The 25497-nt window shown below is 44.5% G+C and overlaps 1 protein-coding gene across 1 annotated transcript in view; it reads left to right on the plus strand.

Annotated features, from left to right (window-relative positions):
* Positions 1 to 23629, plus strand: part of Agbl4 (AGBL carboxypeptidase 4) — a 1177749-nt gene extending 1154120 nt beyond the window's left edge. Inside the window, exons 12-13 of the mRNA XM_051171890.1 lie at positions 16385 to 16481; positions 22487 to 23629. Coding sequence (XP_051027847.1) covers positions 16385 to 16481; positions 22487 to 22607 — 218 coding nt within the window. The 3' untranslated portion in view covers positions 22608 to 23629. The remainder of the gene's footprint in view (positions 1 to 16384; positions 16482 to 22486) is intronic.
* Positions 23630 to 25497: the final 1868 nt, after the last annotated feature.

The raw sequence follows: 25497 nt of genomic DNA on the forward strand, positions 1-25497 counted from the left end.
TGTCCAATTAATGCTCTGCTCATTCTCGCTGTCTCCTTGTGATTAGAATTAATTGCTGCTGATTACACTGTGTGGAAGGAAAGGGAAGGCGATCAGCAGTTCCACTTGGGGGACCAAAGCATTGTAATGCAAAACAAAACTGGCTCCCAACAAGGACTTGAATTAGAAAATTCTCTCCGTTGGACAAAGAGTTGGTATTTTGTGACCAAAATCAATATTCTATGACTCTACACAGGCAAAAGAATAACTTGCCCATGTTCTGGTCAGCAGGAAGGATAAAATGAAATGAAGCAATATGCTCACTCAGAAAGCCGGGGCTGTGTGGGAAAACTATTCCTGCAGTGTTGCAAAGCTCTTCCATGCCCGTAAACTCCAGAGCTTTATGAGACAAACACTGAGGTTTTCTGTTATCCAAAATGGGGCAGCACATAACAGAAACCAGCTCACCCAACCAAAAGGAAAGAAACTAGCTCCTGGAGTTTTCAGTCTGAAGGAGCATAGGTTTTTGGGTGCTATTTGGGGACTCACCAGGTGAACTTGATGTGTCAGGTTCTTCATCCTCAGTGCCCTGTTGTTCCCAAATGTTGAACCCATTCTCCTACATGCCCTTCCCTTGTATATGCAATACAGCTGTACATAGTGACTGGCAGATGTCCCACCGCCTTAGAATGAAGAGCTGTGTGTGTGTGTGTGTGTGTGTGTGTGTATGTGTGTGTGTATGTGTGTTTGTGTAACAAATATATATCATACACATTTATATTATATAAATATTGTGTATTTATTATTTATAACACATACATATATATATTATCTCCAGAGATAATAAACCTATAAGGAGAAAAGCCTTATTTGGAATCATAGTTTAAAGATTCCAGTCTATGATTATACCTACTGTTTTGGAGGCTTTGTTGATGGGTAAAAATGGCAATAGTAGGACAATAATAGGGAAGACATTGTGAAGCGATTTTGTTCACACCATGGCCAGGAAAGTAAAAGACAGCAGAAAGAAGGAACTGTACTGTGCACCTTATAACCCAAGGCCCTCTAGCCAGGCAGAGCCTCTTAAAAGGTCGTACAGCTTCTCAATAACCCCACACTAGAGACCAGGTCTTCAACACAGGGTCCTTTAGAAGATATTGAAGATACAAGTTATAGCAAGGGTGATTCTTGCCACAGGATCAGAACGAAATGTTCCTGACCACATGCTGTACCTAACAAATATCTATGGCAAGTAGACACTGAGTGCACCATCAGCCAGGGCAGACTTGATTCTGTTCTAACCGAGAGTCAGCCCCTCATGAACTGTACAAGCTGAATTTAGAGATATATGAGGAAATGGAGCATCATGGGTAGGGACAACATTAAGAACAGAAAAATCAAGTAGAAAAAGGCTACCCTTGGGCACCCTCTTGCACAGATAGTTGATGATTCTCTAATCACTGGGGTACTGCTAAGTCTAGAAAAGAGCAAGGTTGACAAAATTCAGGGAGGATAGAGTGTGTGGATAGAGATTTAAAAAAAAAATACAAGATTGACTTCTGAGCATCTGCTTTGGCTAAGCTCCGTGCTAGCTGCTTTTGCATTCATTAGACTGTTCAATCTCCATAAACTCTCATTAGTACTACTTTATTGCCATCTTTCATATGAGGAAATTGGGGAGTAGGGTACAGACCACCTGTCATCTGTCTGAAGTTTATTTATTCATTTACTTGTGATATGTTAGGCTTTGGGGAAGCGAGTATTATGAAAAGGTAGATTCATCCCTCAAGGAATTCAAGGAAGTCTAATGGGGAAAACTGACGGACAAAGAGCAGCAGATATATGGTTCAAAGGTGCACATCCCAGTGGCTCCCAGGCATAGGCTTCAGGTTTTCTGCTCAACACAAACATAGAACATTGCGCTGACAGCTTGTGGTTCAAGAGGAGATTGTTGGATTCACAGTGTCCTGATAGCTCGCTAATTGCCAAAGGAACATGACCATTTCGCCCGGAGTTCACCTGCGTGATGTCAATCATCATCTCCTCCTCAGAACCCTTTTCATTTCTGCAGCCAAGAGAGAATCATGTCGCTGGCTCTTTTGATGCAGCTAGCAAGGCTTCCTTCTCTTTATTTCGGGATCTCTCACTTTGACAGAATAGGAGTAAAAGAGAAAGAGGTAGGTCACATCACCTTTGTAATGTTGGCCTATATACACAACCCTGTTCCCTACAGAACTTTCTTTTCACAACTATATTATGCATTTACTACCAGGGGGAGTGAACTTCATTTCTTCTCTCTGTGAAGTCAGGAGATAGCATCAGTCCAGAGAGGAAAGGACCAACTTTCCTTCCGAATGCCAATCATCAGTAGTGATCATTGTTTTTTTTTTTAACAGCAATAATATATATTTATTAAAAAAAAAACCAACATGTCAGGTTGTGCCAATTTTACATTTTTTTATTAATTTATTCTTGTTACATCTCAATGTTTATCCCATCCCTTGTATCCTCCCATTCCCCCCCCCCATTTTCCCATTATTCCCCTCCCCTATGACTGTTCCTGAGGGGGATTACCTCCCCGTGTATATTCTCATAGGGTATCAAGTCTCTTCTTGGGTGATCATTGTTTTTTGATGCTAATATTTAATTGAACACAAAATTTAACAGATACCAGATACCCTGATAGACACAAGGGAAGTACAAGAGACAAAGAAGGCACAGCTTCTATGGTCAGGAATCTTAATAGTCTAGGAGTATAGAAAAGTGTTTAAAGTACACATTCAAATATAAAGTCATAGTCATTGAGGAGTTTGTGAGGAAACACTAAATGCCAGGAGGGTTTAGCCAGGAGGTAGGAAAGGCTTGATTGAGGAACTGACATCTGGGCCTGAGTTAGTAGGGGGAGCTTGAAGGGACAGAAGTGAAAATTTCCTGTTGCCAAGGAATGCAGGATAGCGTGAGATCTAACCTGATTTGTTTTCTTATTGTCAAAATAGAGCTAGGGACAAGGAACAGGCTTAGCTTAGATCCTAACATTGCATTTATCTTGGTTAGCACTTATGAGGGGGGAGAGAGACGGAGAGGGAGAGGTCGAGGGGGAGAGAGAGAGAGAGAGAGAGAGAGAGAGAGAGAGAGAGAGAGGACCCCTTCAACACTAAGTTTCCTCTCTGAAACTTGCTTGCTTACTTTCCTCTGCCATGGTAGCCATTGTCCTGTATTGCAGTTTTATCTGTCTGTCTCTAAGGATTGTTCAAGAGCAGGGCCTGAACTCGACTCTGAATCCTCAGCACACACTATGGCATATTTCACAGCGGATACTCAATGCATATCAAATAAATAATGACTTCACCTTTTAATTCGCCTTTTAATGTGAGCTGTGGCATAGTCATAAGATTATTAAGGATATGGACCTTGTAGCTGCTCAGACTGGTTGAAGTTGTAACGCTGCACCTGTTGGCTGAGCGATAGCAAACAATTAGCATCTCTGAACCTGTCTTCCTCAACTGTAACATGGGGGTGACAATCTACTCCACTCATGTGTGGCTAATACAGGAAGCCTGCCCGATAGTAGAAAAGAGTAACTGATTACAAATGTTAATTATATCTCCGAAATTTCAAGCTTAAGATAATAGCTAAAAAGAAAATAAAACAAGAAAGAAACTCATAAAATATCCGAGCCAGGAGGCCCCTAAAAATAAAATCTTAATTTTTAGCCTAACATCCAACCCTTTCTAGGGATTAGATCATTGCTAACTTTTGTGGAGAGGGTGCCCTGAAGCTGGGATAGTAGACATTAGCTGGCCAATAATCAGCTCTTATAACACCTTGGTGGTGAAAGCTGAAAATAATGCCAAGTCACCCTTGTTATATAAGTGGAGAAACAGAAACTCAGAATAGGGGTGTCAGTGGCCTATCCAATGTCAATGCAAGCTGAGACTCAGACACAGACCTTGACTCAGTATTTTGGTTTTCCACAAATACCCTTGGGATCTGCAGACTCATGGCCAGCCAGGAGTGAAGACACAGCAAAGAGAGTGAGTGTCTTTTAAAGATCCAGCACTCTCTAGCCCAGCCTCAAGCAAACCCTTCAGCGGACCTTAGGTTCTCAGTGCAAGGCTTGGTGCTTTCTCCAGTCCTCAGTTATAGAATGGCTAGGACCCCAGTGGAATTTGCACCCAGTCAGAAGCTATCCTTGCAGCAGTTCTCTGTGACTTCTAAACTCAATGATCAGGCTCTTATTGAGGTCTAAAGTTATGCAGATGTGCTTGAAACAGAGTCTACCCATGGTTCCTCCAATACTACATGTAGCTTGACTTTACTTCCCTGTATTAGATCCATCCTAATCCCAGCAGAGGCAGAATCTGAGAGAGGAAAGGGTCAAAAGTGCTAAGAAGGGCTATAGAAATGGCTCCGCAGCTAAGGGCGCTTGCTGTTCTTCCAGGGGACCTGACTTCAGTTCTCAGCATGCACACTGGGTAGCCCAAGACCACTTGTAACTCCAGCTCCAGGGGATCCAGTCCAGTGCCCTCTTCTGGCCTCCAGGGGCACTTACACAAAGTACACATATCCCAACACAGACACATAGAAAGAAATCTATAAAAAGGAAGTGACAAGAAGGGGAATATTTTAGAAGGTGATGACCTACTCAACGGTTTATATCCACAGGTCCAAAGAAGAGGTTCTTGGCATATGGAAGGATGCTAAAAATGGTAGGATATTATGAATCAATTTCCTCAGAAAAGTCAAATACACACATATCATTTTTGTCTGCAATATCGAAGGGTTCAGGACCCAGAGGCTTATAGCGAATCTGAGTTGAAAGCCATTGAAAATTTAGTATATCAGGCCCTCTTCTGATTTTACATCTTGGAAAACTGACACAGATGGAAAAGGTCTGAGCCACACGAGGCTGTCAAGCTGCCAGCAAATGAAGCCGTCCAGGAGGGAAGCCTGGTTCCCTCCATGTTCCTCATGGATCTTGCCCCTCTCTTCCCTGCCCCTCTCCCTTCCCAAGACGCTACTGCATGGACATCGACTTTAGTCTTTCAGTCTTGATTTAACTAGTCTCAGCTGAAACTTCTAAAAATACATGTGAGATAAGGAAGGCCTGAGCATCTCACAGAGCAGCAGAGCCCTCGGGCTGAGTTGCCATACTAGCCCCAGCCATCCCTGAACTGGAGCCCAGCTAGGCAGCCACAGTGGATTTAGGAAGCCAAATTCACAGTTGATTTTCTACTCAACTGGGGGAAAAGGAAACACTGCTGGGAAATGGCTGGTGCTTGGGGTAGAAGCAGAGGCATGGCAGAATGTCAGAACAGGAGGGAGTAGATAATGCCCCTCTGGGTCTCAAATGGACAGATACAAGAAAAAGACAAGGAGCTTAGGGCAAATAGAGAAGAGACAGGCATCACAGAGAGTGAGCCATGCTGGAGATGGAAGGAGGCCCCTCTGCAAAGCCAAAACGAGGAGGAGTGAGCTAGCCCTCCCACAGGGCTATCTCCTGTGGCATGTGGCATAGTCTGAGGCAGTCCATCCAGAGATTGGTTGTCTCAGCTAGAGAAGCTAAGGCTCCGCACAGCGAAGCTGCTGCTCACTGCTCTCCTTCCCCTGTAGCATGTCCACTCTGCCGCCCCTAGGCCAGTGATTCTTACCCAGGAGTTAGGCTACCCCCCCCCCCCCCACAATTCAGTGGGGAGTCCTGGGTAATGTTTGAGGGCCGCTTTGGTTTTCACAATGGGTGAGCACTGCTGCCCTCTAGTGGGAGAGGCCAGGGATGCTGCTGAACACCCTAGTGTGCTCAGGACAGTCCAGCAACACAATAATGCCTAGATTAGAAACTGATCAACCCAGAACCCTCTCTGCTTTATTCACTTTATGTAAGCATAGACTGTTGTGTGTAACCAGCCTAGCAGGCAGGAAGTGCCTGATAGACGTCAGCTGAATGAACCAGTGAATCAAGACTAGTGAATGATTCCAACTTGCCTAATGTCTTCTGAAGTTCACAGGCCCCTGCAAAGCCAGCCTACCTAGAACCAGGCATTGTCATTTCTGAGATCAGATACATACCTGTTCTAGTCCACATAACCTATAACCTGAATTCTCTTCTGACTTCCCTAACAGAGTGGCAGGAGCCACCTTCCTGCCTATTAAAACTGTCCTCATCTAGTTGGCCAGAAAGGACATCTCAGGTCTGAACAGAGCACAGAGAGAGAGAGCATTAGAACTGGGTCATCTGGTACAGCCTGAAGCCAGTTTTATAGGCACACAGGATGGAAACAACTTAGGAAGTCTTATCTTGACTATCCAGAGCATAATCTCAAGAAGGATTTCCTCAACTCTTCTCCTCGTCTCTCTGGCCTTTTCTTTCTTCCTCTTCCCCTGGTGTTTTGTATTTAACTCTTTCTCCCTACTTCTGTTAATAATCCAGTCATGTGCTCATTATTTGTAGAGACCATTTTTGAACTTGACAAAGCTCTGTTCTTGAAGAGATCACACTTTGTTGGAAATTACAATTTCATAGACTACAGTGACAATCTTAAAAGCTGCTGCATGCCACATTTGGATATCTAATTTCTGTCCAACATGGTAATCCTGGGGTGTGGTCAGTATTTTCCATTTAACGGATGAGAAAGCCAAAGCTTGGAAAAGTAGATTGTCCATGGTCACACAGCTAAACATACAGAAGAAAGGATTAACAGCCATGCTTTCTAAACCTACATTTTAAATAGAGAATGTTGTCAAGAGACAAGACTTGACCCATTTTAATGGAAGACCATGAAAGTCAGATGTAGATGTGAGAGTGTGCATCTCGTCCTGTAGATGTCAGGGAATTAGTGTAGGGTTGAAGGTCAAGGAACCACAATATTAACAGTTGTGGTAACAATATTCTCATCAAAGCTGGAAGAAACCAAAGACCCAGAGGTTATTCAGGAGTCTGAGACATGGCAACAAAAACATGGATGTTTATCCTGGCACTCCCCAGAGTCTTCATCCTTGGCAGATGAACTCAGGGTGAGTGAGTGGGATGAATAATGATGGTCAAAGACAAGTAGATCTCCATCCCTGAGACCTGTAAGTGTTACCTTTTCCACAGAAACAACCTGCAACATTGTTAGGGGTCTGCTTGTATAGTGTTGAGTTTCTATTCAAATGGAGTGCCTGGTGTACCTTTTCTATGGTTTTCTAGCTGTGATTAGTCAGTTTGAGCACGTGTGCTATGCTGGAGTCTAAGATAGCTGCTTTATCCATAGGTCTCCTGAGAGTGGTGGTTCCGGTCCATGTGTTGGAGACAGCACATGTACCATCTGAGGTTAGTCCTCCAGTTTGTCAGCAGCCTGTGTACTCAAAGACTTTGGAAGTGATCAATATTAAGGTCCCTCAAAATGTCATATCCACAGTGATTGTGCTATTTCTCTTTGCTGTGGCTATGAAGTAAGATATAGTTTCTTTCAACCAGTCTAAGCAATAGCTCAGAGGAAAAGCATCCACCCAACCCAGGGCACTCCAGATGCAAAAAAACCAACAATAATGACACCACCAAGGAAAGGAAGGAAGGAAGGAAGGAAGGAAGGAAGGAAGGAAGGAAGGAAGGAAGGAAAGAAGAGAGAAGACAACAATCAGAAATAGTAGACTGAAAACCAATTTACAACAACATACCAGGCAATGTGGTACACAATTTCATCCTAGCATGTGAAAGAAAGAGGCAAATAAATCTCTGTGATTTAGAGCCCAGCTTGATCTACGTCATGGGATTGATACTAGCCAGAGATGTACAGTGAGACTCTATCTCAAAAAAAAAAAAAAACAACAACAACAACAAACAAATAAGTATATCTGTGTTGTCAGATTTTCAGCCCAGTACCAACACTGGGATAGACCTTTGTGAAGCCTTTCTGCTTCTCTGTGGTACTTTTTTTTTCTGTCACATCATTCTTGGAAGACAGTTTCTCCTTTGTTGGCCAGACTCCTCTTACCAGTGGAGTTGCACAGAGAATAATTCTATTCTGTTATCTAACTCTCATTAAGCACTGGTGGTGCATACCTTTAATCCCAGCACTTGAGAGGCAGAGGTGGGCAGATCTCTGTGGATTCAAGGTCAAACTGGTCTACACAGAAAGTTCCAGGACAGCCAGCTATACAGAGAAATATTGTCTTGAAAAACAAAACAAAGAAGAGGAGGAGGAAGAGGAGGAGGAAGCCTTGAGATAGGAGCATCCTATCTTGAGATGGGAATATAGTATCTTTTGGGGGACGCAGGGTTTCTCTGTGTAGCCTTGGCTGTCCTGGGCTCAGAGCAGGATGGCCTTAAAGTCATAGGGATCCACATGCCTCTGTCTCCCAAGTGCTGGGATAAAAGGCATGTACCACCACATCCTCCTGGCTGGGAGCATGGTATCTTAGTGAGTGGGTCTGGCATTGTTCCCATGGATTCATATGGTAAGGAGGCAGAAATTCAATTGATATGTGTGAGCTAAGGAAAAGCCTATGGACTAAGGACACAGAGTCTGCAGTGATATAGCCACAAACCATGGAATGCCAAAAGCCAGAGAAAAGAAGGATTTCTCCTCTGCAGCCTCCTGAAGAAGTGAAGTCCTTGCAATCCTCCCTCCCCCATTTTTTTTTTTTTTCAGCTCAGAAAACTATGGACTCAGAGCTATAAGGAAAAATGCATGAGTGGTATTTTAAGACACTGCATTTAATATGGAGCCTCATAGTTATCTTGAATTCTAATTCATTGCTGGATGCTACAGGCACCTTCTCCCTAGTCACAGGCTAGCCACATCCTGGTGAGGGTAGAGATGTGGCAACTGAACTTTTGAGGGACCAACTCCCTCTCATCTGTCCACTGCCTTCTCCTGGTTCTCTTTTGCTCACCCTTCCTCTCTAGCTGCTTCCTGCTTCCTGCTTCCCTTCCCTGTCCCACCATCTACTTCCTTCTACCTGCTCCCCCTCCTCACTATTGTCTGTCTATGTGGCTTACCAAACCTATTCTCTATCTTCTTGCCACTTGCTTCCGGTTTTTCCATATCTCTGCCCAGACTTCCTTTTCCTTCCGTTTTCAAGCCTAACTCTATTATCTTTCTCTCCTTATCTTCCAGTTTCACCCTGATGAGTTGCTCTGAGTAGCTTCTTGTCTGTTTTGCAACTTTCTCTTTTGTTTGCCCTCCCCAACTTCTCTTCCTGGCCCCACCTACGCAGTTCTTAGGCCTCCTCCTTTCAGGGATGTCTGGGAGACTTTCTTACAGTTGCGGAGGCCTCTATGATTGTATCTGCAGCCTGAACCCTCACTTCAGAGCAAGACTCATCTGGTTATGCATGCTCCCATCCAACCCTGTAGGAGGACTGGCAAGGGACGCAGAGACAAAAGACGTTTCATCCCCGCACTGTTCTTCAGGCTTTGCCTAGAGGTCTTTAGATAACTGCTTCTTGATATTCTAACAGTGCTGTCAGCCTTACCAGAGAGAAATGGCTGTCTTTGGCATACTCCTCTGCAGAGTTAATCTCCCGGCCTAATGATGATCATCCATAGTGGGCAGGGATAGCACTAAGAACAGAGAAAGACTTTTTTTTTTAAATATGTATTTATTTATTATATATACAGTGCTCTACCTGCATGTGTGCCTTCAGACCAGAAGAGGGCACCAGATCTCATTACAGGTGGTTGTGAGCCACCGTGTCGTTGCTGGGAATTGAACTCAGGACCTCTGGAGGAGCAGTCGGTGCTCTTAACTCCTGAGCCATCTCTCCAGCCCCAGAGGAAGACTTTTAAGTGAAGTTTTCTAGATAGAAGGTATGTAGGTGCTGAGCTTTCTGATTTGGAGCCAATATGACAGCCAGGCGCTTGATACTCTTAGGACAGTGTCTGACATATGGTAACATTTAGGGAACATGCAAATGAAAGACTGAGCGAATGACCTTCAGTCTTCCTTGGGGCCAATACTTGATGTGCCTCTTGGGACAAGTGACTTGTGATGACGCATCGGCAAAAGGAGGGTCAGCAGTGGGGCGGCATGTGGCATTCACTGAGAAGAGGAAACCAAATGAGCGGTGAGGACCTTAGCACATGGCAGTGCCATTCAGGGCTGGCCATATGTTGAGTCTCTTAGTGGTTTTGGTGGAGCCAAAGGGAGTGAACAGAACGCAACAGAGCTGTGGTGTAGCAAGGAATGGAGCAAAACAGTGCAAGGAGGCTCCAGACCCAGAGGGACGGTTGTAAGATTTGAGCTCTGAGGGGCGGAAACTGCCATGTACCAATATGTGCATATGCAGAAGTACGCGTCCCCAAGGTTCACTTTTATCCCATTTGTGACCAGGTGGATGTGACAAGTCTGGCTCTTTCTCAGCTTGGCCAGGTTCTCAGTCTCCTCCAAGTGCATTGCAAGTCTACCTTTTTGTTGAAGTCCCCTCTACTGAAGACCGTGTTTAAATGCTGTGGTTGCCTTGCACTGCCTATCCCCTGGTCTTTATCTCAGTGCTGATCACCTTCTGGCACAGTCCATAGGTTTACATTTGCTTCCTATGGCTGCAATGAAACCTCCACCAAGATAGTGGTTGCTCATTACTTTTCACCAAGTAGCAGTGGTTCCTTAGTAGTGTTTGTGGAATGGAAGGATGAGGAGATGGGATGTCTAAGCACATTGTATTACATTTACTCACAGAGAACTTAGGCCCAGAGGAGTGAAATGGCCCAGGTCACAACCCTGTGGGCTCTGAATCCTAATACATGTGCTCATACAGTGCTCCAAACCTGAGGCCTGAGACAAGAGAACAGAGGCTTCTTCAGTCACTGTTAGTCTCCTGGAGCCCCTGAGAGCACCTGAGATTCCTACTATCTCCACAGCATCCAGGTCCCCACATCCACTCCCTGGACCATAATCATTCTCCTGCTTCCACACTTGTTTCTGATGTTTAACATGGCAGTGATCTCTTACGGAGATAAATTAGGCTGCGTGCTTTGCCTGTGTCAATCTGACCAGTGGCTCCCTCTCTCAGTTAGAAGGATCAGACTCTCCACAGTAGCCTATAGTGAGACCTTCTGAGCTCTCCCCATTGCATGTCACTCTTCCTCTTCCTCAGCCACTTTTTAAAAAAATTTTTTAATTCATTTATTCTTGTTACATCTCAATGTTTATCCCATCCCTTGTATCCTCCCATTCTTCCCTCCCTCCCATTTTCCCATTATTCCCCTCCCCTATGACTGTTCCTGAGGGGGATTTCCTCCCCCTGTATATGCTCATAGGGTATCAAGTCTCTTCTTGGTAACCTGCTGTCCTTCCTCTGAGTGCCACCAGGTCTCCCCCTCCAGGGGACATGGTCAAATGTGAGGCACCAGAGTACGTGAGAAAGTCATATCCCACTCTCCACTCAAATGTGGAGACTGTTCTGACCATTGGCTAGATCTGGGTAGGGGTTTAAAGTTTACCTCCTGTATTGTCCTTGGCTGGTGCCTTAGTTTGAGCGAGACCCCTGGGCCCAAATCTGCCTATCATAATGTTCTACTGGTAGGTTTCTAGGACCCTCTGGATCCTTCTACTTTGCTATTCTCTCATGCTTCTCTCATTTAGAGTCCCAATAGGATGTCCTCCCCTCTGTCCCAGTTTCCTGGTAAGTGATCCTCAGCCACTTTCAAAGTTTCTCTTCCCTCAGAGGACCCTTCCCCTGCACCTTCTCAATTCACAGGTGATGCTGCACACCACCCCACTAATGGTTCATATGTCCCCTTCTCAGAGAGGCCATTCACACCCCCGTTATCCTCAGGTATTGACTCCATTTTCTCATAGCACTATTAGAGTTACAGTTTCACACTTTGCCAAGCTTTTTGTACTTTGTGATATGTCTCCACTTCCAGCCATAAGAACCATTGTTTTGCTTTGCTTTGCTTTGCTTTTAGCAATCGTACCACCAAATCTTCCACAAAAACTCTGAAAGCAGTAGGTGATCAGTGAATATATGTTAATGAAAGAATGAATGATAGACTCACCCCCAGGGGAGTCTGGCCCCTGCTGTACCACAGCCTTACCCTTTGCTCTCTACACTTCAGTTGGGTGAGATTTTGACCTCCTCTATTGTCTTTCACATCATGTCATGATCCTTGGCCACACTAGTGTTTCTGCTGACATGTACCTCTACCACTCCCCCCCCCCTTTATTTTATTTTATTTTATTATTTTTATTTTTTATTTTTTGGCAGTACAGAGATTGAACACTGGGCCTTGCTACATGCTAGGCAAGTGGTCTGCCACTGGGCTGTATTCTCAGTCCCTTTCTCCTCCTTTGAGAGTATCTTTATCTTTCAAACCTTACTTACACATCCACCCCACTAAAGCCCTTACAGTTTCTCCACTCGGAATTCAGTTTCCCTCTACATGTGAAGAGAGGTTTGTGTTTGGATTTATGATCACAGTCCAGAGAAGAGACAGCACACACAGGCTGGGGAGATCCCGGAGTTTGATGCTACCTCCATCAAAGACTGAGACTATGTGTTAATAATATAAACCCTGTTTGCTATTTTCTTATCTATGAAATGCATATAGACTCATGCTTTGGTCTTGCTGGATTGTGGTGAATGCTGGTGACAGTAACTGCATCACACAGAGCACTTTGCAGAAAACAGTAGCTGCTTTTGTCGAGGTGGCAATGTAACTAACCACCTACTTGTTGAAATAGTTAACTGGGGTACATTGATTTACTCCTCTAGACTTGAAAATGAATTTCTCCAATTCATCTTGTTTTAACCCCAACCTCTGATATTCTTTGCAGCAGTGTACCCATGGGAAGACCCCTACAGATGTATGAATCAGTGCATGGATGGATGGAAGGATGGATGGATGGATGGATGGATGGATGGATGGATGGATGCATGCATGCATACATGAAGATCAAAGAACATGTCTAATCTCCCATCACTTGTTAAAGTCCCCATGAGATAGGAGGCTGTGCTAAGATACTTCTGGGCAGAAGTCACTGGATTAGTTCAAATTTCCAAGCACCCCAGCTGACTGAATCCATCCTTTGTCCTTCACAATTTAGGTTCCTGCCCTGATGGCTGACCGTTTCCTGCCATCTGTGAGAAATAGACCAATGAATTGAACTTGAGGATGTAAAGATTTTCAACATATAGGCTATCCCGGGAGTTTTGTGGATAATGAATGGCTGTGAGCTTTCATCCCAGTTTTTCACCCTCTTAATACTGTGATATATTGAAAATGGCCTAGCCAAGAAAACCATTGAGTCTCTTTACCTGGATCTTAAATCTTTCTTCTAGGACAGCTTGGTTTAATTGAAAATGTTCAATCAATCTCTACTCTCCTTCACCTTTGTTCTGCTCCTTCACTCAATCAGGGCCAGTGAAGGGAATAATCCGGAGTGAATAAGGCTTTGCAACTAGAGGGGAGAATGGAAAGCGGGCTGTCGCCCCAGACAAAATGAGGCCCACCTTTAAAACTGCCTTTGCAACAGAGCCCATCCAGAATGATTAGCACCAGTTTTGTGGAACAGACCAACTCCTTTATAGACACTCAAGTTGATGGTGAGCAAGGTAGCTTCCATGGTGCCATGGGTCTGGCTCAGTATACACAGTAAGGTACAGATCATGCTTCTTTCTCTCATGCATTCGTTCATCCATCCATCCACCCATCCATCCATCCATCCATCCATCATTCAGTCAGCCCTGTGCTACATACAGCTTTACACTGCAGCCAAACAACCTTGTGAAGCAGGCATTTCACAGACTAGGACGTATGCTCAGGGAGATGGAATGGTTTGTGCAATATATCACTCAGTGTCTAGTTCTATATGTGTCAGACACTCTTCCCCTAAGATTTGTGGCCTGAAACAAAGCTATCCTTTCGTGTTCTCTGTGGGTCAGATATTTGGGTGAGTCTCAGTGGGAGGGTTCTTTGGTGGATGTCTGATTCGGGTGTAGGTAAACAGTGCCTGAGGCTGGGATGACAAGAGTGCTATAGAAATGAAGGCAGACCAAGAGTCTATTCTTGGTTTCTTTGCGTGGTCCAGGACCTTTGGGTGGTCAGTCTGCTTGTCTGTAAGATTGGGACCCTAGCTCAAGTATTCCATAATGGAAGATACAGTAACTTTGCCTTTTCTGACATTGCCACATAGGTCTCACAATGTCACTTCTTCCACTTCTGTTAATATTTTGGTTAGAAGCCAGTGGAAAGTCTGTGAAGATTCAAGGAGAAAGAACATAAGACTATGAAGGTCATATTAGAATAGCATGTGAGACCAGAGATAATGTTGCAGACGTCTTTGGAAATTAAAATCGGCTGTCCATAGCATGTGGCAGAACCAGGATTTGGGTTAGACATGTCTCCTTCAAAAAGCGTTTGCTGCAACTTACCAGCTCAGTCCACAGGGACCTCTCATTTCTCCCTTGCCCTGCAGCTATTCTTTTCAACACACACATATCCATGATTTGGTCTCTTCAAGCCAACTAGAGACTGTCTGGATTCAAGGAGCCAGCTTGTCTCTGTAGGCTCTGGCCATGAGACAGCCTCTGGGGTCTGCTAGTCAGAGAGGCCATGCTCAGTGCCAGCTTGTGGACTTTTCAGAGAAGGGGACAGAGAAGGTCAGACACAGCCAGAGAAAGAAAGCAGGTGGCAGCCCCAGAGCACAGCAAGCCTGCAGTGCATCTCCCTGTCATAAATAATGGGCCTGGTGTTTTTCCTCCTCCCACCCCATTCTGACCTGGGATGACTCAAGCTTTGACAGAAAAGGTGCCTTCAAGTTGAGAAACAGCCCTGGGCAATGGAAACTCATAGTCTGGGATCAGACTTGCCTGGATTTGACTCACGACTCTACCTTTATCAGCTAAGTGGCATTGGAAAAGTCCCTTCACTAGAGCCCAAGAAAGATGAAGAAAATGGTTGTTTAGATGCATGTGTGAATGGAAAACTACTTCTGCACTCTTGCTCATGGCCTTCTACAAGGCCTCCTCTGCTGTCCTGTCTTTCTAGTCCAGCTGAAAGCAATCCTTCTCCAGAGACTCACTTGGACCAGCCTAAGGCTGCTGCTTCTCTGCATACAACCCGGCATGCCTCAGCTCTATGTGTTGCCGTGTCAGGCTTGTGAATATTGTACACAAGTAGATCTGGGCTCCAGATGGTTTATTAGCTAAGAGAAAGATGGATACAACCATGCAGGTCCCAGAGAGGCAAAGCCTAGGTTTACATCCTAAAGGCTGGAGCACTTATAAGGCATCAAGCCTTGGGGGAAGTCACTTATACTGTCTGAACAGTGGGAACAGTAATAGACTTCTCTTACTGGGTTTGCTATGAGATTGCTTAGCACATACTAAAATGCTGCTTAGCTTTTAGCTGTCATTATTTGTGTGTGTGTGTGTGTGTGTGTGTGTGTGTGTGTTTTCACATGACTTCCAGTCAAGCACATACATATTTAGATGATTGAGTCAAGCAGAGATGGCCTCTGCCTCATTTTGTACAGGCTAGAGGAGCTATTGAGAAGAAAGGCTAGTTGAAATACCGTATTGCTGAATAATCTGATTGGAAGAGGGCTATAAAAAGATACCATGGGAAATCTAGGGAGACCCTATCCCAGCAAAGGAGCCAAGGAGGATATGCCCATTGACATGATAACTGAACCAAGTCAATTGGCCTCTGGAATGTGCTACCACCACTACCCTAACTCTGAAGGCTGAAAAGGAGGTGGTCCTATAAGGCATGATGGCATGGTAGTCTAGTGGGATGTATGGTTAACAAAGACCTAGGAGCCACCGGATTTGAAGAGTGGGAACTGCAAAAGGCAGGGGGTGGGGAGTGGGAGGCAGCAAGAGGAGAGCTGAGAACATAACCAAGAGCCAAGCTGTGAACAGCCTTGTAAATTTTACCAGAAATTTGTACTTTTAAGGCAATTTGAAGACTTTAGTCACTGAGTAACACCATCAAGTTTGCAATAGTGAATACAACTTCTGACTTCATTATCAAAAATATCCTAGAGGGGTCTATTCTGGGACAGGAGGCCCAGAGAACAGGAAGACAATTGTCCAGGGGAGAGGTGATGCCAACCTATTCTGAGGTGGGCATAATCAAGAGATGAGAAGTTTGGTGTTTGGAGCTGATGCGGGCTGATGGAGGAACCGCTGTGAGTAAACAATTTTCACCCTGTGAGAAATGACATATGCTCTGAATGAGGTCAGTTCTAAAGCCATGGAGGTAGGAAGCAAGGACAACACTCGCGGCCCTGGAGTGACAGCAAGGAAGATCCTGGAAAATCTACTGAAGAGGGAGTGGCTAATTGGAGAATCCATGGCTGTATGGGTTTTATTTTTACTTCTTTTTTTTTTTTTTTTTTTTTTTTTTTTTTAATGACTAGGCCTCTTTTCACCCTGCTTCAGTCTCTTTTCAAAGTTGCATCTTAACACACACCTGCAGATATGAAGCTGGGGCGGAACGTGGCGAGAACCTTTCTCGACTATTACCGCCTGAACCCCCTGGTTGAGAGAATGCCAGTCCCCATGCCAAGACTTCGGTAAGTGGTATAGTCAAGTAATCAGGCTTGGGCCCTGCTTCACTGGATCTAGTTTTCTCACGGTCCTCAGCTTCTCACCTATGTCACAGGAAGGGCAATCTCAGCTCTGCCACAAGAGTCAGTGTGGGTCCTAAACATAAGGCATCCATGAAGCTTCATTTCCAACAGCTTTAGGAAGGTCATCCCAGATCGCCAACCAGATTACCATGGCCCAGGGCAAGTAAGTCCCTTGACTCAACAGGTTGGTCAGGCCAAATGATGCCTCGGGGTCCGCTATCTATGATGCAATAAACTGCGTCTCTGAGCTTCAATCCCCAGATTGGAATATATTCAGTATCACAGTATAGTCAAGTGATACACTGTCTCAATAGTGGATTCCCTAGGGTTGGGGTATTGCTTGGGAGCCAAGATCAGCCACTGATCTAAGTTAATCTGGTTGTTCACATATTCCACCCTATGTGATAACTCATCCTCTATAGTTTCTAAATAGACTCCAATTCTTCAGTCCCCTAATCTATAAACCAAGCACCATCATACACATGTTCCCATTACTGTGAGGTCTATATTTCAAACACTAGTGGCTAGGTGTACAAGTGCCCCAACAGTCTATGATAGCCCCCTTCCCTCAACACTTGAAGGTTTGGGCTACAGAGGACACACCCCTAAGAAGTTCCATCTCACTCCTCTGATGGACCCACTTGTAGATCCAAGGAGGAGAGAAGACTGGGATGGGAGAATCCATCTTGTCTGAGGGTTGAACAGCAGCTGGAAGTGCTGGGAGTTCCCATGTGTTCTGGTAGAGCACTCAATGAACATCTTGACAAGGACATCCAATGGCCTCTGGAATGTGCTAGCACCACTACCCTACCTCAGGGCCTCATCTCCTGTTCCCCTAGTGGTCCATGCTCCTGGAATGATATGGCAATGTCCAACTCTCTCCTCTTGCCAGACCATTCTTTCCACTGATGTTCACCATGTACTTTGATGCCTCGGGAGCTTAGCACATTGATTCTTCCTCCATCACCTATTATTATTAATAAAAATATAAGTCACTGTTACTTATTGTATGAAGCACTTTGTGTACATGACCTTACTTAGTTCATGTGTATCTTATCTTGCACTTTAAGAAAAGGAGGAGGAACAGAAGATTGCCTGAGGTCACGATGTCAATAGCACAAGGAGAGTTTCATGTTCCAAAGCCATGTGAACGCTCCTACAGTATAGCTCCATCAGTGGACTCTCTTGAGCTCTTATGAGTGTGACAGGGTTTTAGGCAAATATTTTGACCTCTTAAGGTCTCTCTACACCTGCCTATTAAACATAAATAATAGCAACAACACAATATGGTTCTGAAAATTAGAGGCAAGCTTTGGGCAATTCCCAGTACACAGTAGATGCTCCCATATGTTTTCAGTTTCTGCCAGTTTGTGATAGCCTGTGATAACTTCCTTGATTTACCTGGTTGGGCTGGCCCAGGCTCTATAATTCAGTGTGATGTTCCTCTCTAAGGCCTAATCCACACAGTCTTCATGGCCATGTGCTACAATGACACCTGGTCTCAGATTCAGAACAGATCCTCTTTAGACTTTACTTCCATCACTCTGAGGTATTAAAAGGCCCTACAGGATGATTTTCTGATTCTTCTCCATCCCCTTGCAGTACCAGCCTGCCCTGCACAGACTTGCATGGATATGCCCATCATTCCTTCACTCATATACCTATGGAAGACAGCACACTGTACTCCGCTCTGGTGGGAGGGAGGGACGGGATGAGTTGGTGGTTAAGGTATGACCCTGCCTTTGAGGAGCTCACCTCCAGAGGAAAGTGCTCAGTTCATTCTTAGAAGTCACTCTTGATTGGCTAAAGTTCTTAAACATTTAAAGCTTTGCAAAACTCAAAAGACTTCTTAGAATCTCATTTACAAGTTAATTTAGGGATTATCTCTTTTGGGTCCTCTGTCAGCCTGCATAAAAATTTTCTTCATCCTTCACCACTTTTTCCTGCTACATGTAATGGTCACAGATCAGTGAAATATTGCTAACAGTTTGGGCAGGAGGCTTTTGCCAAACATAGCAGAGGCAAGGACCATGAGGCCCAGGGAGCAGAAGGGCTATCAAAGTCTAATAGTTAGAGTCCAGATGAGAGCCCAGGGCATGACCCCGCTGTAGGGTACTTAGCCTCAGTCAAGAGAGGTTCTTCCAAATGGGGAGGGGGCTTGAAACAGAGTCAGAGGGGTTGGTGGGTGTTTTCCTCCCAAGAGCCTCTGTTTTCAAGTGCTTACAGCACCCACATGCACATACGCTGAGCTTTGAGCTCTTTTTCTGCAAGACTCCTTTCCTCACTAGGCCACAAGATTAAAGACTTGAGGCGAATACACCCAACTCTTAAATTAGGAAAAGCAAATTAGCTCCCTACCTACTCTGTACCCCTGCTTCTGGGCCTGGGTCAGCCCCTATGAGACCCACTCAACTCCAGATTGATAAGCAATCCTTTTAAGATTGAAATCTCAGGATTATAGGCTCCTAGTTCTTCTTTGGGATTTGAATGCTTAGCCCTTTTGTATTATTTTCCACCCAAGCATCAAATTGCTTAAGTGAAAGAGCAGTTCTGATTGTAAAAGAAAATTGCATGTTTTGGCTCAAAATTAATCTTTGTTTTCTCTCATATCAATGGAGAATTGCCATATGTCACTTCCTACCCATATGCTGTTGGAAACCTGTCAGCATTCTGGGGTGCTGGGCCACTCCTCAGAAAGGAGTCCTAGGGAGAGACAGCAATGGGGGTCTAAGAGCTTGGCCTCAGCACTGATTAGTAAAACTAAGACCCTATGTTTATATTTACCCACAGTGTCATAGCTATAAAGCTAAAACCAAAGGGAATAAAATTAGACAGAGAAAGTGGTTGGGTCAGGACTACTTCTGTGAGTGAACAGACTATGAACATGGAGATAAGTGGCCTTGACCAGGGGTACCTCTGCAGGCCTGGCTTCTCCACTAGACGGGGTCATTCCTGAATCCTTAGTGCCTGGTATAGAACTTGCACATGTTAAGGTCTAAATAAGCTCTGAAGTCAACTGAGTATATAGTGGTAGAATTGGGGGAAGTCGCAAATCTTCCTTAAACTCTTTGCCCTATGGAAGAGTCCCAGCCAGATGTCACTACACCCACACACAACCTGGAAAGTACTTGACAGATGGCAGACACATCCCAAGAAGGCTTCTGGGAGAAGGTGAGATTTGGACATGAAGAGTTGAGATCGATGCAGTAGAAAGGAAATGACGGTATCCCAAGTTGGGAAGGCAACAAGAAGCGGGGCCCAACGAAGGCTACAGCAATAATAAGACCAAAGCGGTCAGAGAAGTGATGAAGTGATGGGAAACATAAGACCCAAAGCATATTTCTATTTACCACACATCCCAGAAGCACCAAGCCTGACTTGGGAATTAACGAAAGCAAACACATCAAACTCCAAGTCTTATGACATATACAGATGTGCAGCCTCCCAGGAAATGGTGTCTGGGGTATAAAACAATGCCCAAAGAGCTGTAGAATCCTTGAAAAGTTGGCTTCCAAAGGAGATGAGTCTAAAAAAATCGAGAAAGGAACATACATGTGAGGTGTCTGCTATCTAGGGTCTCCTTTCCTTCTCTGTACCCCCATCTTTGATTACAGTGGAACTTAGCCTTCCCAATCACCACAAGTCATTTTTTGCATTCTCACACTCCTCACTAGCTACTGTACACACTATCACCATGTCACCATCTACCTGGAGCTGTTTCTGTAGCAAAAACTCAAGTCTGTCTCTCTAGGGACCTTACATTTCCTTTGTCCTAAAAAACAAAACAAAACAACAACAACAACAAAAAAAACCATACCTGTCTTGTGCCCTACGCTCCTTTGAAGTGTTAAGACTCATTCTCCTCCATGACCTATGGATGGATGCCATCTTACAATATAATAACCTCTTCTTAAACTTTCGTCTCACCAGAATCTATGAAGCAAGAAAAGAAAACCATGTGTTCTCCTTTTTGGAAAAGGAAGAAATAGAGTTTTACGTCTAGGAAGGGACTCCTTTAAGATCATACTGTCTCCGAGCTGGGGACGTAGGCATAGCACCTGACTAGCATGTGTGAGGAGGCCCTGACTTCCATTGTGAGTGCTGCAAGCAAAGCAGCCTCTAGAAGATAGCACTGTATGTCTGTAGATGGCAGTCTAAGCAGGAGCTTTGCAAGACTAGAGTGTTAAGGGGCATGGGTTCTAGGCCCGACTTACCTGTACTAGAAAGTCTCCTCATGTTAGCCAGATCTTCAAGGAACCTATGTTTTCAAGCACTGAGGTTGGGGGAAGACATACCAAGGCGAGACATCCCTTGTGAGTATGTGCTGACACCTACTCCATCTTCACTCCGTTTGTGACTCATCAACCATGAGTAAAGATAGCCATGCCAAGGTCAGGGCATATGGCCACAAGCCACATCTTCAGACCTAATTCAAAAGCCCACTCCATTTCTATTTCTGTCATTCACCACTTCTGACTTCATGTTGTAATCTTCATTTTGGGTAGTTGCCTTGCACAGTATGGCCTCCACTAAACCTAAAGAAGTTGAGGGCATTATCAATGCCTGTCTGTGTCTTTGACATGTCCAGAGGCTCTGAGGCCACAGTCAACAAATTACAGCAGGGAAGAGAAGACTCCTGGGGTGCCAGATCGTATTCTCCCACCTAACTTCACAACTATGCTGGAAGACTGGGGCAGTGTATTCTCATTGTACAAACAAAGCTGAGAGAAGTCCAGTTCCTTGCCCAAGGCCACACTTCTGAATTCAGCCAACTTGAGAATTCAGCACAGTTTCCAGTTCACAGTTCTTTTTATTTGTTTGTTTGGTTTGTTTTTCAAGACGTGATTTCTCTGTTACACAGAGCCCTGGCTGATCTGGACTGTCACTTTGTAGACCAGGCTCGCCTTGAACTCACAGAGATCTGCCTGCCTCTTCTGGGATTAAAAGCATGTGCCCTATGCCTTGCCCTTCATACAGTGCTTTGGGGCTTAAAATTAAGCCCAGTTTTCCTACTGGGAATAAGTCTTAACCCAGTGACTATATTAATCAATTTGTTAGTCAAAAATAAAACAAATAAGGCACCAAATGAGGTAAAATACAATACGACAGTGAATAAAATAAGTTCCTGCTCCCCAGGAACTCATTATCTCCTATGTGTGCAAAACAACTGAATGATGGTGGTAAGATTACTATGCTGGGTACTGGGTACTGGGTGCTGGGTGCTGGGTGCTGGATGCTGGGTGCTGACTGCTCGTGCATAGAGGTAAAACAGACACACTTCTGTTCTCTGAGATCTCCAAGCATATTAAAAAGATGACATTATAAGTTGCTGTGATTCAGCTGTATGGAGTAATAAAACTGGGAATCTGAAGTTCTTGGTGGCCATACAGGGAATAATGTCACAGCCCTTTAAGTGTGTTCTCTCTCTCTCTCTCTCTCTCTCTCTCTCTCTCTCTCTCTCTCTCTCTCTCTCTCTCTCTCTCTTTCTCCACTCCCTCTCTTATTCAAATGGGTTTTCCAAGCCCATGGGATCTCAAGACAAGCAGCATAATCCTGTTGGCTTCCTTCCAAATTTCCAGCCTATAGCTTTTTGTGTTTCCACCCCTTTCCCATGTGTAATGTGTTGAACGAGTTGGAATGAAAGTGGCGAGATACCAGATTGGAGCTGTAAGAGAGTTAAATTTTCTCCCAGCCTAGAACAAAGTGATGTATTCACCCATCCATCTAGGCATTGGCTACCCAGTCATCCATCATCCAGACGTCCATTGAGCTACCATGACTACTTTAAACCAGGCCTGTGCAGGGTTCTTGGGACACAGAGCAGAAGATGGCAAGGCTGCTGTACCTAGGAGGCCCCTGTCCAGTGAGGGAGATGGTCGTGCACACAAGTGAATTCATTACAGCATGCGTATATGCTGTCTTCTCTTTCTGTTGTTTCCCCTTTGCAGGAAAGAAAAGGCCCCTCCTTTCAAGCACCCACCCCTGCGGGGCTCAGCCAGCAACATTCCCAATGGCAAAGGGGACAAGAAGAGCTCACTGAACCACAAAGACCCTTCAACCCCCTTTTAAAGACATGGTGCCAGGAGGCATCATGGGTGCAATAACATGTATTCGTTGGTGGGGCATGAAATTAAGTACCCTTTCCCCATGTCTAAGACAGGGGTTTTCAGGATCATGCATAAGCTGGTGAAAGGGAGTAAGGGAAAGAGAGAAATTTCATCATTGATTTTTCCCTTTTACCAATGGGAAATCAATTGTGAGCCTTCAACTCAAGGCTGAGCAGAATGTGAGAGTGGAACCAGGACCGCACAGGCTTTATCTTCCATGGCACAGAGGAAAACCTACATACCCCTTTTAGGAGGCCCCATACTGTGTCTGGTCAGCTCCCTGTAAGCCCCTCTTCACCTTTTAAAGCCAAACAATCATGCCCCTGGTGACTTCACTTAAAATATGTTGCAGTTGTTTCTGGTTTAGGAATGCAGTCTCTGTATTTTCTGAGCCAAAGCAACAATGTCATACATGCAAGCCAAAGGCAAGCAAGCTGTTGGGGACAATGGGGCAGAAAATTTGAAATCAGAAATGGCCTAAAAAATATGTTCACACTATCTATAAGGCACGTGCTCTCACACCCTCTCAAGCCCCAGCATGCAACTTAGAAAGCTGTTCTGAGAGCTATTTTTCAATTTCCTGGCTAGTTTAATTGAAATTCTAGCTCCCCAAACAAAAAGCACTGCTCGTTCATTCCAAAGAACTGCTGTGGTTAAGGTCTCCAATCCCCGGTGACAAGGATCAGGGGAGGTGAGCGCTGATAATCTGTAATGAGAACAAGGTGACTACCAGGTAAGGAGGCTACAAGAGACAAAGGAATGCACTCCAGGCAGGTAGGAGTGATAAAAGGAAATAACAGCAGAAGCAATTCCCAAGGGAAAGCAAGCCAAATATTGTGCATTTTCCTGAAGCTTAAAGTGCCTTTGTGTGATGAACGGGTCCAGTGGAGTCTACCCCCTTCCTGTCTGTGGAAGCAGCAGGCTGAGTCACCATGACAGCCTGCTAATTAAAATGACCTCCAGGAAATGAGGATTAGGAGATAGGGAGAGGAGGGAGGCTCCAGGGAGTTAGGGCCTTCAGAGCACAACTCCAGTTAAACATTCTTTGCGTTTGCAATGGAGATTTTCAAAGTTTGTTGCAAAAATCAAGAGCAAAGCTTTTTTTTTTTTTAATCATTCACATATTGGTTTTCAGAAATGGTAACAAAGAACCATATGTTCGTTTGCTATGAATATTCCATTGTGTGTTATAGCAACCTTCCCAGGTTTGCATTGGCCAAATAAAGTGGTTTGTGCAGCACCTCTGTTCCCCTGAGTGTTCCTGGCACCGTTCCCTTTGCGTTCCCTACTCCCTGGAGGACAACCAGCCCACCCCAAATTAGAGTTAATCTCTTTGAGATCAGGGTCTCTGTCAAGATGCAGAAAAATGGTAAGACTTGAACTCTCTGCAGTTCCTGTGTCAGAATGGTCAGGAGCTTACAAATTCACCTGGCTCAGCATCTACCAGGAGGCAGGTTTGGAGATAATAGCATCATTTTAGATAGCATTGAACAGGAGTGGATTATATAAAATGAGATTGTAGCTTAGATCTACTTTCTTACACATCCGTGTGTTGTGACCATGCATGGGTACTGTATTTACCTACATGAGCCTGTTGACTAATTTGAACCCAGGATAAAATTTGTAGACAGGCAATCAGACTCTAATTCTGAACTCAAACCCTGGCTTTATGTTTTAACATGTGTCTAATACAGAACAGCTATTTTACCTCTAAGGATCTCAGGTATCTATTTTGTAAAATGGGAATATTAATGCCTATCTCACTCCATGGTTATGAAGATTTGATGAGCTTAGGTGTGGGAAACATCAGTCAGAAAGTTTATGTGCTCATCAAACGATAACTATGATCACTTGAAATGTGCCCAATATGGAGAGATGTGTAGAAACCACTTCTCATTAGAAAAGGACAAGGGGAGTGGAGTTGTTTCTTTGTGAGATAAAGTGAGGGGCCAATGTGGGAAATCAAGCTTACAGTCTTTACAATGTTTAAGGGACATCACTAGAAAAAAGACGTAGATTTATGTTATATTTATCGGAGTTAAATGAGTCAAATCCAGTGAATACTATTCAGTAAGACAAACTTCCACTTAGGCTGAGGAAAGCTTTCTATTAAAGAGAGCAGCCAAACAGGAGTCCCCTTGGAAGGGAGTGAGGGCCTCATTGTCAGAGGAATTCAGTCAGAGGCTGGATGGATATCTACCCTAGAGAAAGAAGGGTTACCCCTCTGAAGTACATGCTATGTTTGATGCTGGGTGCTCTGCAGCATCACCCCTTGCCTTTGGCCCTGGAAAGAAATGACACAAGGCAACAGGTTACAGTCCTGTCAGATAATGGTATTCACAGAAAAATAGCATTTACATCAGACACAGGAACATAAAGTATCTGTGAATTATAACATATTGACCATGTTAATGTCTAGCATTCCTTAGAGGGAAAAACGTTCTTATAAGGTAGATTATAGGCTTGCAATGGTCTGCACACAAAGCACACAAGAAAATCAAGTGGTTGTCGATGGCCCTTGTAGAGGTCTTGGCAAGGTCAGTTCCACTGTGGTGCTCTTGGATAAGGTTATTTCTATGACATCAAGCTATTTCCTTCAGCGTGGAGGAGAAAGATAACACCAAGCAAACAGGCAAATGAGACTGAGACCAAGGCTACTGGTCCACCTTTCACAAGGCTGTCTAGACTATCTTATCAAATAATATGCTTACTTCTTTCTTATACTAGAATCTCATGTGGTAGGCATGACCACAATCCTGTGCATCTCTGATGAGGAGGGTGAGACAGCTATGCAAAAGAGAAAGGGGACAAACTCCTGTCTGGCTGATTCTTATGCACTGGTCATCCTGGGG

Source organism: Acomys russatus, chromosome 29 (assembly GCF_903995435.1).
Source record: "Acomys russatus chromosome 29, mAcoRus1.1, whole genome shotgun sequence".
In the NCBI taxonomy this organism is placed as follows: Eukaryota; Metazoa; Chordata; class Mammalia; order Rodentia; family Muridae; genus Acomys; species Acomys russatus.